This window comes from Geotrypetes seraphini, chromosome 9 (genome assembly GCF_902459505.1).
Source record: "Geotrypetes seraphini chromosome 9, aGeoSer1.1, whole genome shotgun sequence".
Taxonomy (NCBI): Eukaryota; Metazoa; Chordata; class Amphibia; order Gymnophiona; family Dermophiidae; genus Geotrypetes; species Geotrypetes seraphini.
In genome coordinates, this window is record NC_047092.1 from 4,218,926 (window position 1) to 4,242,071 (window position 23,146).

General features: G+C 47.2%; 1 protein-coding gene across 2 annotated transcripts in view; it reads left to right on the top strand.

Annotated features, from left to right (window-relative positions):
- The window catches only part of FAM107B (family with sequence similarity 107 member B), an 84,681-nt gene that overhangs the window by 53,857 nt on the left and 7,678 nt on the right, over window positions 1-23,146 (top strand). Inside the window, exons 1-2 of one of the 2 annotated variants that reach the window (XM_033959267.1) lie at window positions 12,585-12,718; window positions 22,382-22,565. In XM_033959267.1, the coding sequence (XP_033815158.1) occupies window positions 22,423-22,565 (143 nt within the window). In that variant the 5' untranslated portion in view covers window positions 12,585-12,718; window positions 22,382-22,422. Of the gene's footprint in view, window positions 1-12,584; window positions 12,719-22,381; window positions 22,566-23,146 lie in introns of those variants that run through there. The other variant, XM_033959266.1, reaches the window with a different exon arrangement.

Consider the following 23,146-nt stretch of genomic DNA (forward strand, 5'->3'; position numbering starts at 1 on the left):
ATAAATGATATGCGAGACCCTCATGTAGCATAGTATCATTTTACTGGTGCAGTAAAAGCCATTGCAGCCTAACAGGTTATTTTTTTCCAGACGCAATGTGGCAGTTTGTCCATGGTGCATGTCATGACTAGGTGTATCATTGCTGCATTATGGAAAATGTATCTACGAGGGCCTTGCATTAGTACCGTATTTTCGCGGATATAACGCGCACCCGTGTAAAACGCGCACACGGATATAGCGCGCAGAAATCACGATGATATGTACAAAAACTTTTGTATACCGCGCTCACGGGTATACCGCGCATGATGCCCGACGCTCCTTTCGCCCGCCCTGACTTTCCGTGCGCTGTCCCGACTCTCCGTTCACCCCCCCTGACTTCCGTGCACTGCCCTGACTTTCCGTGCGCTGTCCCGACTCTCCGTTCACCCCCCCTGACTTCCGTGCACTGCCCTGACTTTCCGTGTGCTGTCCCGACTCTCCGTTCACCCCCCCTGACTTTCCATGCACTGTCCCCCCTTGAAGTCCTGTCCCCCCTTGAAGGTCTGTCCCCATCCTGAAAGCCTGATGCCCCCCCCCCGACGTCCGATACATCCCCCCCCCCGGCAGGACCACTCGCACCCCCACCCCGAAGGACCGCCGACTCCCCAACAATATCGGGCCAGGAGGGAGCCCAAACCCTCCTGGCCACGGCGACCCCCTAACCCCACCCCCCCCTACCTTACCGGCAGGAGGGATCCCAGGCCCTCCTGCCCTCGACGCAAACCCCCTCCCCCCAACGACCGCCCCCCCCCAAGAACCTCCGCCCGTCCCCCAGCCGACCCGCGACCCCCCTGGCCGACCCCCACGACACCCCCACCCGCCTTCCCCGTACCTTTGTGTAGTTGGGCCAGAAGGGAGCCCAAACCCTCCTGGCCACGGCGACCCCCTAACCCCACCCCGCACTACATTACGGGCAGGAGGGATCCCAGGCCCTCCTGCCCTCGACGCAAACCCCCCTCTCCCCCCAACGACCGCCCCCCCAAGAACCTCCGACCGCCCCCCCAGCCGACCCGCGACCCCCACGACCCCCCCACCCCCCTTCCCCGTACCTTTGGTAGTTGGCCGGACAGACGGGAGCCAAACCCGCCTGTCCGGCAGGCAGCCAACAAAGGAATGAGGCCGGATTGGCCCATCCGTCCTAAAGCTCCGCCTACTGGTGGGGCCTAAGGCACGTGGGCCAATCAGAATAGGCCCTGGAGCCTTAGGTCCCACCTGGGGGCGCGGCCTGAGGCACATGGTCGGGTTGGGCCCATGTGCCTCAGGCCGCGCCCCCAGGTGGGACCTAAGGCTCCAGGGCCTATTCTGATTGGCCCACGCGCCTTAGGCCCCACCAGTAGGCGGAGCTTTAGGACGGATGGGCCAATTCGGCCTCATTCCTTCGTTGGCTGCCTGCCGGACAGGCGGGTTTGGCTCCCGTCTGTCCGGCCAACTACCAAAGGTACGGGGAAGGGGGGTGGGGGGGTCGTGGGGGTCGGCCAGGGGGGTCGCGGGTCGGCTGGGGGGGCGGTCGGAGGTTCTTGGGGGGGGCGGTCGTTGGGGGGGGAGGGGGGTTTGCGTCGAGGGCAGGAGGGCCTGGGATCCCTCCTGCCCGTAATGTAGTGCGGGGTGGGGTTAGGGGGTCGCCGTGGCCAGGAGGGTTTGGGCTCCCTTCTGGCCCGATATTGTCGGGAAGTCGGTGGTCCTTCGGGGTGGGGGTGCGAGTGGTCCTGCCGGGGGGGGGATGTATCGGACGTCGGGGAGTCGGCCGGGCAAGAGGGCTTGGGCTCCCTCTTGCTCCGATCGTGGATGCGGGTGCGGGTGGGAGCGCGTGCGAGCGGTCGTTCGGGGTGGGGGTGCGAGCGGTCCTGCTGGGGGGGTGAATCGGGCGTCGGGCGGGGTGGAAACTATGTTTAAAAACTTTTGTATACCGCGCTCAGGCATATAACGCGCGAGGGGTATGCGCGGTAGGTAAAAACGCGTATAACGCGCGCGTTATATCCGCGAAAATACGGTAATAGTCTACCAATAAGCCGAGCTCTTTAACGTGTGTAGTGATGAAGTAGAAGTATTGTATGAATTCAACAGAAGGTACTTAGTGAATCTTGAGAATTTATCTTTTCTATCAAGAAAAGTTGCTGTTAATAAGTTGAATCATCTTCTCAATGTGTGGTAGTGGCCAAAAAAGCTAACAGAATGGTAGGAATGACAGTAAAACCTTGGATTGCGAGTAACTTGAAACATAGAAACATAGAAATAGACGGCAGATAAGGGCCACGGCCCATCTAGTCTGCCCACCCTAATGACCCTCCCCTTCCTTTGCCTAGCGAATAGATCCCACGTGTCGATCCCATTTGGCCTTAAAATCAGGTACACTGCTGGCCTCAATCACCTGCAGTGGAAGACTATTCCAACGATCAACCACCCTTTCAGTGAAAAAGAATTTCCTGGTGTCACCTCGTAGTTTCCCGCCTGATTTTCCACGGATGCCCTCTTGTTGCCGTGGGTCCCTTGAAAAAGAAGATATCTTGGTGTGCGAGTGTTTTGCAAGACGAGCAAAATGTTTTATAAAATTTTAACTTGATAAACGAACGAGGTCTTGCAATACGAGTACGTACACGCGTGTCACGTCATCACAACTCGGCCGAAGACACTGCGAGGTCTTGCAATACAAGCAGGGCTGTGGAGTCAGTAGATAAATCCTTTGACTCCGACTCCGCTATTTAATATGCTAATGTATTTTCCACGTTGATCAAAGGAAGGCAACATGCACGCCATTTAACCACAGAACTACTGGTTCGGAAGCTGACGCTCTACTGCATTGGCCAGTTTAAACAAAAGACGAAAAAAATTAAGAGTAAGGGGCTCATTTTCATGGGTTACTATGGAACTTTGTAAGTCTAAGTGCTTTGAAAATACACCTCTAAGGTTTTTTTTATTGATTTCCTCGGGCTCTCTCCTGCCTCCCGACTCCCTTCTCCTGCCTGCCCTGCTCTCTGGGCTCAGCTGTTCAACTTGTCAAGGAAAACACCACAGGAAATGCAATTCTGGACTTAATTTTAAATGGACTACGATGACTGGCGCAATATGTCTAAGTAGAAGGGACGCTGGGAACCAGTGATCACAATATGATCTGCTTCAGCCTGGTCACGGGGGCGAAACGACGGCCATGGCGCTGAACTTCCGAAAAGGGAATTACGAAGGGATGAGACTCACGGTGGGAAAAAAGATTAAGACGAGGGTAGGTGCTGTAAAAACGCTAAAGCAAGCGTGGTCCCTTTTTAAGGACACAGTCACCGAGGTGCAAAATCTATATTCTGTATTTTCTGCTCCATAAAACGCACTTTTTCCACCCCAAAAAAGGGGGTAGAAATTAGGGTGTGTCGTATGGCGTGAATACCCAAAGCGCACCCCCGTTACCTTATTCCAATGCGGCCGCCATCCCTTGTTGGATACGGCGCACAAGGCAGGCCCTGGCCCTCTTCCTCCTCCCTGACGCCTCCCGCACGAACCTTTTTTTTTTTTTTTTTTTCAACTTCTGGATGTGGCGCTACAGCAGGCTGGCTGCTGGTTCCACACCGCTTCCCATGAGAACCAACATTGGGCGGAGGGTGAAGGAGAAATGGAGTAAGGGAAAATTTGTCAAGACCTGACATAAAATGTGTGTGTTTGCTTTTTTTTTTTTTTTTTTGGGGGGGGGGGAAGGTTACCTCAGTTTATATTCAGATTGGTTTATATTTGAGTATATACGGTATGTTATTTAGTTGCCTTTTAAAACCCTGTCTCTTTTCCCCTGTTTTACTAAACCGCGATAGCGGTTATTAGCGCAGGGAGTCACGATGAATGCTCTGCGCTGCTCTCAACGCTATTAGGAACTCTATGAGTGTTGGAAGCAGCACGGAGCATTCGTCATGGCTCCCAGCGCTAATAACCGCCATCACGGTTTGCTTAAAGAGGGGGGGTTGTTAGCAATTACATAATTATTGCAAAAATCTGTTTTGTTGATGTTCCATCTTATTTGTAATCTGCATTGAATTTATAGACATTTTAAATTTAGAACACAGCATGTTTTGTATATTGGACGTATTGGCAACTGTTGTGTCCATAGGGTTATATTCTTTTTGTGCTGATATTTAAGGTACGGGCACAAACAACCCACCTGACGAGCTAAGCTACCAATACTCTTTTCAGACTGAGCTAAGTAAGCACTATATTTCTGGAACACATTACAATTCTGAATCTAGGGGGAGTATGCACTGTAATTCTGGGACCAGCGAGAGTGCACACGTTGCAAATTGCACTAAAGGAGCTCAAGTAGCCAAAACGGGAATACCCCCACAGGGTACACACATTACCGTCTGGGATAGGAGCACACTGTAGTCGTGGGGAGTCCGGGACAGGTACACGCTGTAGCTCTGGGTCTAGGGAGTGTAAGAGACACGCGAATAATGCTAATGGTGTCCTAGTTGATAAAGAGGGATTGTCCCCACTGAGATACAACAAACACACAACATGGAGGGCTATGTACGTTAACGCCCACAGTCTGGGAAACAAGATCCTAGACTTGGAAACAGAAATGAGGAATGCCGACCTGGATGTGGTGGCGATATCTGAGACCTGGCTCACAGACTCCCACGGGTGGGACATGGTCATACCAGGTTACAACTTGCTTCGCCGGGACAGGGAAGGCAAAATGGGAGGTGGTGTAGCATTATATACTAAAGATGACATTAAGGTCACCAGAATCACAGATGTACAGTACACTGGGGAATCCCTTTGGGTAAATTTGGCCAGAGGGAAGGACAAATACCTGTATCTTGGCGTAGTATACAGACCCCCAAGACATCAAGATGACGTAGATATGGAATTAATCGGAGATATAGAGAATATCACCTTGCGGGTGACACAGTATTGGTAGGTGACTTCAACATGCCTGATGTGGATTGGGTCACACTTTCCTCTGCTTCCGGCAGCAGCAGGAAGCTATTAAACTCTTTGAATGGAGCAAGACTCAGGCAACTGGTATTTGAACCAACAAGGGATCAGGCAATACTGGACCTGGTACTTACCAATGGAGAAAGTATCACAGAGGTCTCGGTGGGTGAAACTTTGTCCTCCAGTGACCACAATATGATATGGTTCAATCTCAGGAAAGGTTTCACGAAATCTACCATACTGACCAAGGTTCTCAAATTCAAGGACACAAACTTCCAAGACATGGGAGACTTCGTTCACCAGGCGCTACAAAGCCAAGCAGACACCGACAGCGTGGAAGAAATGTGGTCTACTTTGAAAGCCACCATACAGGAAGCAACAAACCGCTATGTTAAATCAGTAAGCAAACGGAGTAGGAACAACAAGCCACAGTGGTTCTCTACGGAGATCTCGGACCTCATCAAAGAGAGGAAAAAAGCATTCATCTCTTACAAACAATCAGGGATACAGGACTCTAGAGTAGAATATCTGGGAAAGTCAAGAGCCGTCAAAGCAGCAGTTAGGGAGGCCAAATTCCGCATGAAGGAGTCTCTAGCAAAGAACATCCAGAAAGGAGATAAATCTTTCTTCAGGTATATCAGTGACAGAAATAAGAACTCGGGCGGGATAGTACGTCTCAGAAAACCAGACGGAGACTATATAGAGACGGATTCGGAAAAAGCCCAATTGTTAAATGAATACTTCTACTCAGTCTTCACCCGCGAGGCGCCGGGAATCGGCTCTCAGCCACAGACAAGGATTAAATCAGTTGACCCGTTTAGTAATTTCAAGTTTACACCCAGCAGCGTCTACTGCGAGCTGTCAAAAATCAAGGCAATGGGGCCTGACAACCTACACCCTAGGGTGCTCAGGGAGTTGGGTGATGTCTTGGCGGAACCGCTATCCGCGCTCTTCAATCTCTCCCTTAGTACAGGTAACGTCCCGATGGACTGGAAGACGGCTAACGTCATTCCACTCCACAAGAAAGGCTCCAGGATAGAGATGGCAAATTACAGACCAGTGAGTCTCACATCAATAGTGAGCAAACTAATGGAAACCCTAATCAAACGCCAATTGGATAGGATCATGGACGAGGAGAATCTACAGGATCCCCGCCAACATGGATTTACTAAGGGGAGATCCTGCTAATCCAACCTGATCAGCTTCTTTGACTGGGTGACGAGGAAGCTGGATGTTGGTGAGTCCCTGGACATCGTCTACCTGGATTTCAGCAAAGCATTTGATAGCGTACCACACCGCAGGTTGCTGAGCAAGATGAGTTCTTTAGGTTTGGGCGACACATTGACCAAATGGGTTGGGAACTGGCTTGGAGGAAGGCTTCAGAGGGTGGTGGTAAATGGCACCCCCTCCGAAATGTCAGAGGTGATAAGTGGAGTGCCACAGGGCTCCGTCCTGGGCCCGATCTTGTTCAACATCTATATAAGAGACTTGACAGAAGGGCTCCGAGGTAGAATAACATTATTCGCCGATGATGCCAAACTAAGCAATGTAGTGAGCAAAAGCATAACAGACAAAAATTCAATGGCAGACGATATGATGCATGACCTACTTCTACTGGAGCGCTGGTTTAGGTCCTGGCAACTCAGTTTCAATGCCAAAAAATGCAAAGTCATGCACCTGGGAAGCCAAAATCCATGCAAGATTTACACCCTAAATGGCGAGATCCTGACAAGAACTGAAGCAGAAAGAGACTTAGGGGTGATTATCAGGGAAGACATGAAGTCTGCAAATCATAGGTTGCATACGCAGGAGTTTCGTCAGCCGTAAACCTGAAATCCATGGTGAGACCGCACCTGGAGTACTGTGTGCAATTCTGGAGGCCACATTACCGCAAGGATGTGCTGAGACTGGAATCGGTCCAGAGAATGGCCACCAGGATGGTCTCGGTACTCAAGGAGCTCCCATACGAGGAGCGGTTAGGGAAGTTGCAGCTCTAATCACTCGAGGAATGTAGAGAAAGAGGAGATATGATTGAGACATTCAAGTATCTCACGGGCCGCATCGAGGTGGAAGAAGATATCTTCTTTTTCAAGAGTCCAGCGGCAACAAGGGGGCATCAGTGGAAAATCAGGGGCGGGAAACTGCACGGTGACACTAGGAAGTTCTTCTTCACTGAAAGGGTGGTTGATCGCTGGAATAGTCTTCCACTTCAGGTTATTGAGGCCAGCAGCGTGCCAGATTTTAAGGCCAGATAGGACAGACATGTGGGATCTATCCGCAAAGATAGATAGGGAGGGTCATTGGAGTGGGCACACTTGATGGGCCGTGGCCCTTATCTGCCGTCTATTTCTATGTTTCTATGTGTGACATGACTGGACAGGAGTTGTGCCGTGTTCCTCAGTTTCCATATTTCACCTCATGGTGCAGTTCCTACCGCCACAGTATGTCCCCCTTAATTTTGCCCGTTCTCACGGTGGCCAATCCAGGTCCCTAGTACCTGGCCAAAACCCAAAGAGTAGCAACGTTCCATACAGAATCCCAGAATCCTATATTAAATTGTAGTTCTTACTTGATTTCCCTATATTGTATGTTTCCCTTATTTGACAATTATTTATTGTTCATCGCTTTGCAATCTTTGAAAAAAGCGATTTTATCAAATACAAAATAAACTTGAAACTTGATTCTGGAATACCAAAGACTAACAAGATTCTAGAATCCCAAAGTGTAGGAACATCCCATGCTACCGATCCAGGGCAAGCAGTGGCTTCCCCCATGTCTTTCTCAGTAACAAACTATGGACTTTTCCTCCAGGAACTTGTCCAAACCTTTCTTAAAACCAGCTACGCTATCGGCTCTTACCACAACCTCTGGCAACGCGTTCCAGAGCTTAACTATTCTCTGAGTGAAAAAAAAAATTCCTCCTATTGATTTTAAAAGTATTTCCCTGTAACTTCGAGTGTCCCCCTAGTCTTTCTAATTTTTGACGAGCCCTCTTCCGAGCTGGAAGAGAAAACTTCATTTTCAGTCCCAGGAACCAATTTATACATAAGAGGTTGTTTGTGTTCGTCTCTGAGAGGAAAGTGGAAAATGGTATCACTGGGTATGAAACACACATGTTCCCCCCCCCCCCACCTCCCCTTAGCTTTGCATATTGCTGACTGAATATGTCAGTTATAAATGTGGAGGCTGGAGGAAAGCGCGGTGCAGAAGTTTCCTGAGGAAAGTTTACTTCCTTTCTGTCTCCTTCCCTCCCCCCCCCCAAAAAAAAAGGGGACCTGACAGCTGTCATATTCCACTTCCTGTTTGTATCCCAGCACTTTATTTGCAAACTGCAAGGATTAATGTCTTTTTGTGGTATGTACATTCAATAAACATGACCTTTTATTAACTTTGTAAAGGTGAAAGCTTTGTGGTCAGGCCCCTTCTGTAACAAGCACCTCTTCTTGCCTTTTCATTTCTTGTTCAAGTAGTTTGGCCTTTGTTTTGCACACAGATATGATTGAAGTCTACAGAATCCTGAGTGGAGTAGAAGGGGTACAAGTGGATCGATTCTGGTTTTAAGAAAGGTTTGGACAATTTCCTGGAGGAAAAGTCCATAGTCTGTTATTGAGAAAGACATGGGGGAAGCCACTGCTTGCTCTGGAATGGTAGCATGGAATGTTGTTACTCTGGGATTCCAGAATTTTGTTACTCTCTGGGATTCCGGAATCTTGTTACTCTCTGGGATTCCGGAATCTTGATATTCTTTGGGATTCTGTATGGAATGTTGCTACTCTTTAGGTTTTGGCCATTGGCGACCTAGATGGGCTACTGGGCTTGATGGACCAGTAAAGCTATTCTTATGTTCTTATGCTACCTGATGAGAATTACGGGAGAATTGTGCAAGTGTGTGGCCTAGTGTTTGGAGCTATAGCCTCGGCAGCCTATGGTTTGGGGTTCAAACCCCACGCTGCTCCTTGTGACCCTGGGCAAGTCACTTAATCCTCCAATGGCCCTGGTACAAAATAAACACGCATACAAGTCCCATCTCCTCTTTCCCCATAAAAAAGGTCTGTACAATTTCTCGTAAATCAAATAATCCATATGAAAGCACCTGTGAATTTTTGGTAGCACAAGCCATAGCAAAGAGCCAGGCCTTCCACCTCTTCCTGGAAGAAAGATGATATTGTTCTGATCGGATTTCTAGGAGGAACCATTCCATCCGATGATGTCCTGGTTTGAATACACGTTCCCTGACCCTTCATATGAACTGGCTTGATCTTAGTTGGTCTTTACCCAGATGCACTTCGGCCTGTTCTCCAATGCTTGAGCCTGTCACCCCTCAGTGATAGACTTTTTATACTTCTCTGGGAAACCAATGAAGTGAGTGCAATTTTCAGCTGTATAAGGAATGAAATGGCACTTGAGCTGTTGAGTCTGGAGTGTAATGAAGCCTGACTTGTTATCCTGATCTGTATATTATTTGCAGTTGGAACGTGTTTTGTATATATGGAGTCTCCTTCCTCTTAATACCACATCACATGACCATCCTAAATGGGCCGTAGCCCGCAGTGAAGCTATTGGTCATCCGTCTCCTGAGGGCACTCGCTGGGCTGGTCCTGAGTTTGTCTCCAGTGCATTCTGGGATTTATTTGGAATCAACTCTATTAAGTATTGACGAGGAAGGATCGGGATTAGCCTTGAATGTGTCGGCTGCAACTAGGTCACCTTATGTTCAGCTGTGGCGACGTTTTATCCCCTGAGTCACTCGAGAGACGGTTCATTTTCAGATGTTAATGCTTTTGTGTTTAATATGTACATTTCAAGCGTGAAAGAATAGCAGAAAAGTCATTAATGAAGTAATACAAAAATCACAAATTCCAACTAGCCCATGTCATGGGCAAATAGTAGCACAAAAAGAGGAAAACTCATAAAAGCAATTACAATCAGCATTAAAAAAATGCCTAATTTAATGATAGCAGATAGTGTAGCTGGTTTTAAGAAAGATTTGGACAATTTTCCATAGTCTATTATTCAGACAGACATGGGGGAAGCCACTGCTTGAGCTGGATCGGTAGCATGGAATGTTGGTACTCTTTGGGATTCCGGAATCTTGTTACTCTTTGGGATTCCGGAATCTTGCTTTTCTTTGGGATTCCGGAATCTTGCTTTTCTTTGGGATTCTGTATGGAACCTTGTTACTCTTTGGGATTCTGGAATCTTGCTTTTCTTTGGGATTCCGGAATCTTGCTTTTCTTTGGGATTCTGTATGGAATGTTGGTATTCTTTGAGATTCTAGAATCTTGTTACTCTCTGGGATTCCAGAATCTTGCTTTTCTTTGGGATTCTGTATGGAACCTTGTTACTCTTTGGGATTCCGGAATCTTGCTTTTCTTTGAGATTCTGTATGGAATGTTGCTACTCCTTGGGTTTTGGCCAGGTACTAGGGACCTGGATTGGCCACCGTGAGAACGGGCTACTGGGTTTGATGCACCTTAGGTCTGACCCAGTAAGACTATGCTTATGTTCTTTTCTCTTTTTTAAGGCTCTTCACATATAACATAAATTTCCAAAACATTCTTAGGATTTATAAACCATCTTTTCATGAAGAGTTTCATCCAAAGCGGTTTACAACATACTGAATTAATTTTCTATCCCGTCCTCCCCAAAGAGCTCAGTACGGGTTACAGGTTGGCATACAAAATATGCGGTTAACAGGTTACAATTTACCATAGTTGCAGTAAAAGTTGTTTGTGGGGGGTGTTTCTGGTACAAGTTTTTATCCTAACTGGGGAGAGTGTGGCGCAGTGGTGAAAAGCTACAGCCTCAGTACCCTGAGTTTGTGGGCTCAAACCTACGCTGCTCCTTGTGACCCTGGGCGAGTCACTTAATCCCCCCACCAGGTACATTAGATAGACTGTGAGACCACCGGGACAGGCAGGGAAAAATGCTGGAGTAGCTGAATAAATTCATATCAACCATTCGGAGCTCCCCAGGGAGAACGGTAGAAGAAATTGAAGAAATAAACTTGACCCATACTAAGGATCTAATACCAATACAGTATAATCTCGTTATAACGCACTTCAAGGGACCTGGCAAAACAGTCCTTTATATCCAGAGTTGCATTTTTTTTAAAAACTTTATTTAGGTCAACTTGAAACAATGTTCAATCGATGGACAACGGTCACTGCACAACATCAAGAACAAAACTCAGCAAAACATTGGTATGGCACAAAACGATTGCAAAACTAGAACCCTAAAAGATGTTCTAAAGCAGGAAAAAGACTCTTGTCATTTTCTTCTGGGCTGCATTTTGATACTGTATCACCGGCACGCCACGCGCCTTGTAGGCGGAGCCTGCGTGTCCATTATAGTCGACGAAAACTACAGCTAAAAGCGGCTCTGGGTACCAAATTGGTTGTCTACTATATGCGATGATTTTCTTCACGTTTATAAAGGCGCATGGCCGGGACCAGCAGACCTCGTCCGCTATATAGAAACATAGAAACATAGAAAGATGACGGCAGAAAAGGGCCAAGGCCCATCAAGTCTGCTCACTCTATAGACCCTCCCCTTAAGATTAGCCAATGTTTTGCCCTGACCCACGTAGGGATCCCACATGGGCGTCCCATTTATTCTTAAAATCTGGCACGCTGCTGGCCTCGATTACCTGTACTGGAAGCTTGTTCCATTGATCAATCACTCGCTCCGTGAAGAAATACTTCCTGGTGTCGCCGTGAAATTTCCCGCCCTTGAGTTTGAGCGGGTGCCCCCTTGTGGTTGAGGGGCCTCTGAGAAGGAAAATGTTATCTTCCACTTCTATACGTCCGGTGACGTATTTAAACGTCTCAATCATGTATCCCCTCTCCCTGCGTTCCTCGAGAGTGTAGAGCTGCAAATTGTTTAGTCTTGCTTCGTACGAGAGACCTTTAAGCCCTGAGACCATTCTGGTGGCCATCCTTTGGACCGACTCGACTCGACCCTCTGCATGTCTTTGCGATAATGTGGCCTCCAGAATTGCACGCAGTATTCCAGATGAGGTCTCACCATGGTCCTGTATAATGGCATTATGACTGCAGGCTTTCTGCTGACGAAACTTCTACGGATGCAACCCAGCATCTGTCTTGCCCTTGAGGAAGCCTTCTCCACCTGATTGGCAGATTTCATGTCTGCACTAATGATTACTCCTAAATCTCGTTCTGCTGAAGTCCTGGTCAAGGTCTCCCCGTTCAAGGATATATGCGAGGATCCGTTCTAACGAGGTTATACTGTATACATAATATACAGTTTACAGGTTGCAGTTCGCCATAGTTTTTCCTTTAATGCGTGTTAACACGTTTTATAAACGAGCCCTAAATATAAAGCAATGGATGGACAAAATTCTTTCATAAGTAGGGAAATAACGCATAGAATAATTTTTGTGACTTTTACGGAGAGAAGCTTTCTTTAAAGCATAAGACATAATTAATACCTTTGTTTTGTGCCTCACTTGGGAAGAGGACAGTATTGAGAGAGCCAAGCTGTTTCCAGGAGGAGAGTCGGGTTATAGTTGAGTAACTTTTTGTTTAAATAAAAACAGGGGGGGGGACTGTTTAAGCAGTTAAACCAGGTCGCAATGAGGCAATTAGCTTCCACAATTCGTGTGAGGTTTTGCTTCCTCATCCCTCTTCAGAACGGCAATGCTGTGTGCTCCGCAGCAGCTGAAGGTGGCCGGTAAATTATGTCCAGCTGGCAACGATACTGAGCAGTGGACGAACAGCTGGAAAGGTCAGAAGATTCCTAGTATAGGGTAAGTGGCTTTCTATACAATGGGGCGATTGTTTCAATCCTTTTGAAATGTCAAGTTGTCTGCATTTTGAAGCTGTAATATATGAAGATCTTTTCTCAAAGTCAAAGGAGCTTTTCTGCCTGGTGCACTGTCGTTCCAGTAATGTTTTGCTCCGGTTCCTGACGTTCAAACCGTGCTGGGTAGTAGATATGGGAAGTGCTTCTCTTCCTTGTGAAGAGGAGATCAAAGGTCTGAAGGACATTCCGTTAATTCCAGAAGAACATAAGAATTTGCCTCCGCCGGGTCAGACCAGAGGTCCATCCCGCCCAGCGGTCTGCTCCTGCAGCGGCCCTCCTGGTCTATCACCTGTGCAGTGGTCCCTGACTATTCCTATAACCTACCTCTACTCCTATCTGTACCCCTCAATCCCCTTATCGTCTAGGAACCTATCCAAACCTTCTTTGAAGCCCTGTAACGTGCTCTGTCCTATCATGGCCTCCGGAAGTGCGTTCCACGTGTCCACCACCCTCTGGGTAAAAAAGAACTTCCTAGCGTTTGTTCTAAACCTGTCCCCTTTTAATTTCTCCGAGTGACCCCTTGTACTTGTGGTTCCCCACAGTCTGAAGAATCTGTCCCTGTCTATCTTTTCTATGCCCTTCAGGATTTTGAAGGTTTCTATCATGTCTCCTCTAAGTCTCCGCTTTTTCCAGGGAGAATAGCCTCAGCTTTTTCAACCTGTCCGCATATGAGAGGTTTTCCATACCCTTTATCAGTTTAGTCACTCTTCTCTGGACTCCCTCAAGTACCGCCATGTCCTTCTTGAGGTACGGTGACCAGTACTGGACACAGTACTCCAGATGTGGGCGCACCATTGCGCGATACAGTGGCAGGATGACTTCCTTCGTCCTGGCCGTGATACCTTTCTTAATGATACCCAACATTTGGTTTGCTTTCTTTGAGGCCGTCGCAAAGCTTTCAAAGTAAACCGATGATAAATTGTAAAAGAAAAGCAGGTGGAAGGTCGCATTCCGCATGATAATTGTCGTTTTTTCAGGGTTCCCTTTACAAGCTGCAAATATAATTTGTCTTTTTTGGTTCTTGTGAGAGAGCAGTGAATTTGCTAAGCAGAAGCGCATCTGCTACGTTAGAAGCAGATAAGGCGATAACGATACAGCGCACGTATGCAGTGTCTTTAGAGAGAAGTGTCGCTACAGATGGTATTGTAGGTGGCTACACTTGTGCGTATTTTTTTTCCTATTGCTGAACAACGGCGACAAGAGTCCTTCAATACATTGGGGGGACGTCTATGAATGGCGCAAAAACAGTCGCCCTTTATAAAGGAGTACATAGCGCCGATTTCCCACGCCCGGCTTTTAGCGTCAGACTTAATGCCTGTTGCTGAAACCTGGTGCAAATGCTGGCATTGAAGTTAGGCGCGCTGAGGCCATATTCTGTAACTACGCACACAGCTATTCAGAACACGCCCTTGGCCACGACCTTGTATGACTTCTATGCTAGTAGTTAAGCGCCTCGCTTTATAGAACGGTGAACATTAAAACAACTGCCCACTAGCATTAATAACTAGTATCCAATCATTGGTTGTTAAAGGCTTGTTAGTCCATTTGCGCGTGCATCTTGGACGCGTGCGTTAGTTTGGGCACGCTGACCTAGGTACCATGTATAAGATCCTGGGGATTTGGCGGCTTAGTGCTTAAAGCTGCAGCAGCCTCAGCACCCTGAGATTGTGGGCTCAAACCTTGCCCTGCTCCTTGTGACATGGGCAAGTCACTTAATCTCCCCATTGCCCCAGGTACATCAGGTAGATTGTGAGTCCACTGGGAAAATGCTTGAAGTACCTGTACCATATGTAAACCACTTTGAGTGTGGTTGAAAAACTACAAAAAGGCGGTATCCAAGTCCCAATCCCTTTCCCTGAGGTCATAATACCTCATTCCACCAATAAGAGCCAACCTCATCAGTGATGTCACAATGGCTTCATTGGTCTATACTTGGCTCACTTCTGATATTCTATTGGAGGAGAGTGTGGTGTATTGGTTGTGGGTTCAAACCCTGTGCTGCTCCCTGGGCAAGTCACTTAATCCCCCCCCCCCCAGGTACATTAGATAGATTGTGAGCCCACCAGGACAGACAGGGGAAAATGCTTGAGTACCTGAATGAATTCATGTAAATCGTTCTGAGCTCCCTTGGGAAAACAGCACAGAAAATTGAATAAGTAAATAGTGTGAAAAGTTTCTGTCTTTGATAACTAGAGCTGTTCTTGTGATGTCATAATGCCTCAGGCCACCAATAAGAGACAACCTCATCAGTGATGTCACAATGGCTGGATTGTCCTAGACTTGGTTCCCTTTTGCTACATTTTGATTTCTAGAGTGGTGCAGTGGTTAAAGCTACAGCCTCAGGTCCCTGAGGTTGTGGGTTCAAACCCTGTGCTGCTTCCTGTGACCCTGGGCAAGTCACTTAATCCCCCCCCTCCCCCCAGGTACATTAGATAAATTGTGAGCCCACCAGGACAGACAGGGAAAAATGCTTGAGTATCTGAATGAATTCATGTAAATCGTTCTGAGCTCCCCAGGGAGAATTCATAATTGCAGAGGAAGACCTTGTGACCCATCCACAGCCCCTGCTCAGCCCGTGGGATGCCACCGACTCGCTTTTCCTCCCCACTTGAAACAGTCTTAGGAAGTACTTCATAACACAGCTGTGTGTGTGTTTGGACTCCATGTAGTATTTACACAGCTTGCACCTTGCCACACCTTTCGTGCTGTTTGCTCTGGAAGTTCAAAATGTTGAGGACCCCGTCTCGGGTGGGATTTGTGGGAAATGGCAGGAATGTTAGAAGATAAGAGGTTTTTCTTCTTTATGAACAAGATTTTAATGGATTAGTTCCATTAGACGTTTTCTTAGCCCTCCGCGGCTGGCGTCCTGCTTTTTGCAGGTTTCTGCGTTTGGCCAAGCACTGCTTCCCCTTCGTGAGAAACGCCTCCAACTTCCACCCCAAGCAGAGTCAAAATTTCTTCAAGGGGAAAAATTAGGGGTAGCCCTTTTACGCCCCCTCCCTACACCCATGAAATGGAGTCCCTCTCCTTAAATTCAGTCTGCCCCTAAGACATTTTTATTTCACAATTCATTTGGAGATGAGGAAAACGTTGATCTGGTTCCCTCCAAGCACAGATGGCAGACAAGTCTGCTCTGTCCTTTCCCTAGTTCTTCTTTCCTTTGCATTGTTCCTTCCCATTTCCTGTTTATCTTTATTATAAACAGCTTTGTTAGGATTACCTAAAGGCTCTGTATTAAACATACTGCCTTGGAGTAGGCGAATGACACGGGAACAAATTTTTACCCGTCCCCGTGGGAACTCATTTTCCTGTCCCGTCCCCGTGATTTCTTTTCCTGTCCTTGTCCCATCCCTGCAAGATCCGTCCTCATCTGCACAAGCCTCACACACATTAACATCCTAAGTGGCAACATTCTAGAGCTGAGATTGTGATGTCATAATGTCTCATTCCACCAATGCCTAAGCTCCGTCCTCATCTGCACAAGCCTCAGACACTTTAAAATCCTAAGTAGCAACATTCTAGAGCTCAGATTGTGATGTCATAATGCCTCATTCCACCAATGCCTGAGCTCCGTCCTCATCCGCACAAGCCTCAGACACTTTAACATCCTAAGTAGCAACATTCTAGAGCTGAGATTGTGATGTCATAATGCCTCATTCCACCAATGCCTAAGCTCCGTCCTCATCTGCACAAGCCTCAAACGCTTTAAAATCCTAAGTGGTAACATTCTAGAGCTGAGATTGTGATGTCATAATGCCTCATTCCACCAATGCCTAAGCTCCGTCCTCATCTGCACAAGCCTCAAACGCTTTAAAATCCTAAGTGGTAACATTCTAGAGCTGAGATTGTGATGTCATAATGCCTCATTCCACCAATGCCTAAGCTCCGTCCTCATCTGCACAAGCCTCAGACACTTTAAAATCATAAGTGTTTGAAGCTTGTGTAGTTATGGTAGAGATTACAGGAATGGGACAGGGACAGCAACAAAATTGGCCCTGTGTCATTCTCTACCTTGGAGTGTGGAGGCTGAGGTTGTTCCATTTTCCTTGTCTTCTGCTCTTCGGTATTCCCTCTGAAAAAAATGGCCCCTTTCTTGCCTTTAATTTTTGTAGGTTCACTGACTGATTTTGGAAGCATTTCTCTTTAAATATCCTCATTTAAAAAACTGCTGATGTGAAAGGCTGTGTGCAGAGCTAGCCAGAGAAATGTCTTAGTTAGCTGCTTCTGTAACTCCAAATGTGACAGTAAGTCATAATACTTAGTGCTGTGGGTTTCAGATTTATTTTAAGCACTTCTGGAGAGCACTTGAAATAAAACATCGTAGCTCTGCTCTGTTATTTGCAGGCTAATTCTGTGCTGCTTGTCCTGTTAAGGAAAGCGGGAGTACCTCGCCTGCCCCACCTCAAATTCGGTGAAAACCCAGCAAACCTTGCAGACCTGGTGCTCATAACCTTATTCTGTGAGGCGAAATCAGTGCAGGACAGAGGATCTCACCCAGGTGAATAATTCTGTCCAAAATCTCTGCTCCTCTCTGTAGCTAAAAGAAGCTGAGGCACTTGAGTTTTGTTGAAAAGGAGGAATTCTCGGAGGAGAAACAAGAAGTTCAAAAGTACCTACTTTGTTTCCTTTACAAGGTAGAGAGAACGAGAGGGCACTCTCTAAAGTTAAAAGGGATCGATTCTGTACAAACGTAAGGAAGTTCTTCTTCACCCAGAGAGTGGTGGAAAACTAGACGCTCTTCCGGAGGTTATTATAGGGGAAAACACCCTCCAGGGATTCAAGACAAAGTTAGACAAGTTCCTGCTGAACCAGAACGTACGCAGGTAAGGCTAGTCTCAGGGCGCTGGTCTTTGACCAGAGGGCCGACGCGTGAGCGGACTGATGGGTACGATGGACCACGGGTCTGACCCAGCAGCGGCAATTCTTATGTTCTTATAACGAGTGGGACTCTCGCTGGATACACTTTGCAGCTGCCGACTCTTCAAGGGAGACCACGTGGGTGGTTTCTTTTCGGACGCAGCCTAAAAATGAGAAGCAACATGAGCTATTTAAAATAGTAGTTGTTGTTAGTATATAAGTATGGTTTCTTTGAGTCTCTGTAAAAGGTGGTAGTTAAATTTGACTGTATGATCAACGTGTGCCGCCTGTGCGAGAGCTTTGTAAACATCTGTGATGCACTGGGAGGTTAGGTGAGTCGCTTGAAGTTGCATATTAGGAGGTAACTCAGCAAAGGAACCTGCGTCTCCGGGTCTCGGATCTCGCAGTGAAGCCCTAAGGGACAAGCAGCTGCGTGGGACAGACTTAAACTCGGCAATTAAATACTACCGGGTCCAAAAAAGGCACTAGGGATGTCTTATTTTTTTCATGTACAATGATCATCTCTGCCTTCCTCTCCTCCACCCTAATCCTCTTTCCTTTCTCTCCCCCCACATGCGCAGCATCTTTCTATCCCTCTCTCCGTCTCTCCGAAGAGCAGTGTCGGCAGCAGTCTAAACAGGCTGCTTCGCGGCCTTCTCCCGCCGGGGCCTTCCCTGTGCCGTGTCGCTGATAACATTATCAGTGATGCAGGCAGAGGGTAGAACCTGGCGGGAGAAGGCCGCGAAGCAGCCTGTTTAAAGTGCTGCTGACGCTGCTGTTTGGAGGGAGGTATGTCGGTCTTGCGGTGGGAGGGTCGGCGGGGTTCGACTGGGGGGGGGGGAGCGCAGCTGCCGCTGGCGAATCCAGGGATGGAGTCAGGGTGTGTCGGGGACATTTGGGAGGAGTTTTGGGGGCTTAATTTTAGGGTCTTATTTTGGGGGAAACACGGTACCTCCGTGTGTTGCCTTCCATGTTCAGGATTTTGGCCTTAATACAGTTGTAGTGGCCGACCTCCTTTCTTGTTTCATTCGGTTATATTATGTCTTCTGGACCCACAAGAATACACAATACAATTCCTGTAGCTGAGAGAATGGCACTGGTGGCTTTATTGATTTAAAAATGTATAAACCGCCTATAAAATTGAACATTCATAATGACTTTTCGATAACTTAGAGCTAACAGACTTCCACTCGTTCCCAAGAGAAAATTAACCAACTTCATTCACAAATAATCATAACGCTGCCAACCTGTAGACTTCAGCAACCAGTTATTTCATAAAAATCAGACGTATCATAAGCTGTATTGACTCTACAAATAAGCATGAACAAACAGCTCGGTCTTGAAACAATTTCTTGAATTTGAGGCAGTCGGTACATCATCTTAATTGACCCGACATCATGTTCCAGAGAGACATCCCAGCAATCGGGAACATTCTCGATTTTGTGGCCACGTATCTCGCTCCTCCTTCCTTTCTCACTATTAATTTCATTGCACCTTAGAAACATAGAAATAGACGGCAGATAAGGGCCACGGCCCATCTAGTCTGCCCACCCTAATGTCCCTCCCCTACCTTCGCCCTGTGAATAGATCCCATGTGACGATCCCATTTGGCCTTAAAATCAGGCATGCTGCTGGCCTCGATCACATGCAGTGGAAGACTATTCCAGCGATCAACCACTCTTTCAGTGAAAAAGAATTTCCTGGTGTCACCTCGTAGTTTCCCTCCCCTAATTTTCCACGGGTGCCCTCTTGTTGTCGTGGGACCCTTGAAAAGGAAGATATCTTCCTCCGCTTCTATGCGGCCCGTGAGATACTTGAACGTCTTGATCATGTCCCCCCTCTCTCTGCGCACCTCGAGTGAGTATGGCTGCAATTTGTCTAGCCGTTCCTCCATTAAGGAAGCAAATTTGCATGATGAAACTAAACCAAGGACAGCTTGGGTTTAATGATTGACCAGGGCCGTTGAATAAGAGAAGGTTTGGCCTAGGGCGATAGTTGCTCTGAGAGCCTTTGGTTAAGCAATCGCACAGAAATGTCTGCCACGTTTTGCTACACGATCACTGGAGACTCCACCGGTACGGGCATTTAAGTATCGCCGTGAAATCTGTCCTTTCTGTTAGACTTTTGTGTTAATGAGTAGTTAGTTTGACTCTTCCATGTTTATTTTTTCTGTAAATGTTTCTGCAGTTCTTGAACTTTGATACTTGTAAAAGATACAGAAGAGAGGCAGGTTTGCAAAAATCTTGAAAGATTGAGTTAGAAAAATCTCTCTGTTTTAGGCTTCTTTCCCCAAAAAGGGGGGGTCTCAAATCATTTTTTAAAATGTTGATATCAATTTTATAAAAAGAAATTTTAAAAATATAACTATACAAAACAGAAGAATGAGCTAGAAATTACAAACATTCATGTTGATATCAACAATCATGGTACAGGAACTTATATATATAATATATATGTATGTTTATCTTTCTTTTATTGTAACTCGTTTAGTAAATTTGAATAAGCGATTTATCAAATCAAAATAAAACTTGAAACTTGATATATATATAAATAATTTTTTACAGGAACTTATATATATACTAGTCTTTAAGCCCGTTACATTAACGGGTGCTAGAATAGATGTGTCTGTCTGTCTGTGTTTCTTTATCTCTCTCTCCTTGGCCGCTGCCTGTATCCTTCTGTCTCCCCCTCCTTCCCCCCGAGCAAAGCTGTCTGCCCCCAGCACCCACCTCCCCCCCAAATGTCTCTCCATGGCCCTCTTCTGTCTTCCCCCCCAGAGCAAAGCTGTCTGTCCCCAGAACACCTCCCCCAAAGCAGCCCCCTTTCCCTATCTCTCCATGGCCCCTTCTGTCTCCCCCCAGCACACCCCTCCCCCCAAAGCAGCCCCCTATCCCTCTCCCTGTCTCTCCATGGTCCCTTCTGTCTTCCCCCCCAGAGCAAAGCTGTTTGCCCCAAGCACACCCCTCCCCCCAAAGCAGCCCCCTTTCCCTCTCCCGCTGACTCTCTCTCTGGCCCCCTTTCTCTGTCTGTCTTTCTGTCCCTCTCCCTGCCCCTGTGTCTTTCTTTCTTTCTGTCTCCTTCCCTCCCGCTGTCTGTCTGTCATTTTTCCCCATTTCCCTGTGCAGCAGCAACAGCATTTCCCTCCTATCCCCCCCCCCTTTCCTGTGTAGAAGCAGTAGCAGCATTATCCCCCACTCCCCCTTTCCCTTCTCTTCCCTGCTCCATTCGGTCCCTCCCCCTTCTTTTACTGCCATTGTCGATCCTGCCTACTCCTGACCCTCCCACCGCCGACAAACCTCGGGGCTCCAGCCGGTAGGCAGCACTTTAAACACGCTGCTTCGTGGCCTTCTACTGGCGATTTCCTCTGCTGCGTCTGTCTCCGATGATGTCATCAGAGACGCGGCAGAGGAAATCGGCAGAGAAGGGCGCGAAGCAGCGTGTTTATAGTGCTGCCTAAGCTGCTGGAGCCGGGAGGCGATGGAGAGGGCAGGGGGTGCTAGAGGCCGGCAGCCGCCGCTCTGCAGGTGGAGAGCAGGGAAGGGCGCGCATGCGCACTTGTCTTGCCTCGCATGAGGCCAGACCGTAAGCCGCGCATGCGCACTTCCTATGGGTCGCTACAGCTCATGGAAAACGGACGCACGCATAGGAAGTGCGCATGCGCAGCTTACCGTTTTATTATATTAGATATAATCTGCAGAAATTATGAAGAATTGGTATCATCAAATTTTCAAAATCTAAAAGGTTTCCAAACTTTTGTGTGATCAATTTCTCAGCAAGTTTTCCCTACTTTTATGAAGACATGTTAGGCTTTTTAATCGCTGGCCACAGCACTATATTATCACTTATATAGCGCTGAAAGGCATGTGCAACGCTGTACTTTTTGACATTTAATAGACGGACCCTGCTCGGAAGAGCTTAATAATCTAACTTAGACAGACATGACATAAGGGTTGGGGATGCAGAACCCAAGGTGAGAGGAGTTAGGAGTCGAAAGCACTCTCAAAGAGGTGGGCTGACATTTATAGATGGTCCCTGCTCAGAAGAGCTTACAATCTAACTTGGACAGACAGACAGGGTTGGGAATGCAGAACCCAAGGTGAGAGGAGTTAGGAGTCGAAAGCACTCTCAAAGAGGTGGGCTGACATTTATAGATGGTCCCTGCTCAGAAGAGCTTACAATCTAAATTGGACAGACAGACATGAGATAGAGGGTTGGGGATGCAGAACCCAAGGTGAGAGGAGTTAGGAGTCGAAAGCACTCTCAAAGAGGTGGGCTGACATTTATAGATGGTCCCTGCTCAGAAGAGCTTACAATCTAACTTGGACAGACAGACATAATATATAGGGTTGGGGATGCAGAACCCAAGGTGAGAGGAGTTAGGAGTCGAAAGCACTCTCAAAGAGGTGGGCTGACATTTATAGATGGTCCCTTCTCAGAAGAGCTTACAATCTAACTTGGACAGACAGACAGGGTTGGGGATGCAGAATCCAAGGTGAGAAGAGTTAGGAGTCGAAAGCACTCTCAAAGAGGTGGGCTGACATTTATAGTTGGTCCCTGCTCAGAAGAGCTTACAATCTAGCTTGGATAGACACACATGACATAGAGGGTTGGGGATGCAGATCCCAAGGTGACAGGAGTTAGGAGTCAAAAGTACTTTCAAAGAGGTGGGCTTTCATTTATAGACGGAAGCTTTCATTTACAGTTCTTAACATAAGTTAACATGGTGGTATTTGCGCTGTTTATTTTGCAGATAGCACCGAGGTGGATTCTGATCTCAATAGTCCCTATCTCATGACAAGGTGCATTATGGCGGAGCCAGATTACATAGAAGCAGACAACTCGGAGCTAATTAGGCCGAAAAAAATAATTAATCCAGTAAAAACATCCCGGAATCACCAGGACCTTCATCGAGAGCTGCTAATGAACCAGAAAAGGTAATATTTACTGGGGAAGGGTGGGGGTGGCAAGAGGGGATCTGCAGATTGTGCAACTTGACCTACAGAGCACTAGGATCTGATATTGCAAGTATGCATTCCTTCATACGAGGGCAGTTAGTCTGTGCAGGTGGCTAAGGTACTGGCAGAACTCAAACCAGCTGGTAAATGATCGCTCTGCATATGGTGGTTTCTGAAAGCAGTGAGGCGAAATTCAATCATTCAACAGTGCCTTCCTGTGCGTACCAGGATATGGGAGGGGGTTTGGAAAGAAGTGGAAACTAGTGGGTTGATACTCGGTGATTTAACCAGCCAGAAATTGCATCTGGCCAGTTAAATCGCTTGTCCGAGGCTAACCTGTACATTTCAGCGGCACTTAACCAGAGTGTGGAACTGAAAATGTCCAGTTAGCGCCCGAGACAAAGGCAGCTATTTGGAGGCATTCCAAGAGCACCAATATCCACCACTTAACCAGCCAAGGTAACCACATGTATAGGACCACATAAGTCAGTCCTATATTTATGGTTCACTCATGAAACAAAAGATATCCACAAAAATGTGTATTCTAACTGAGGAATAAA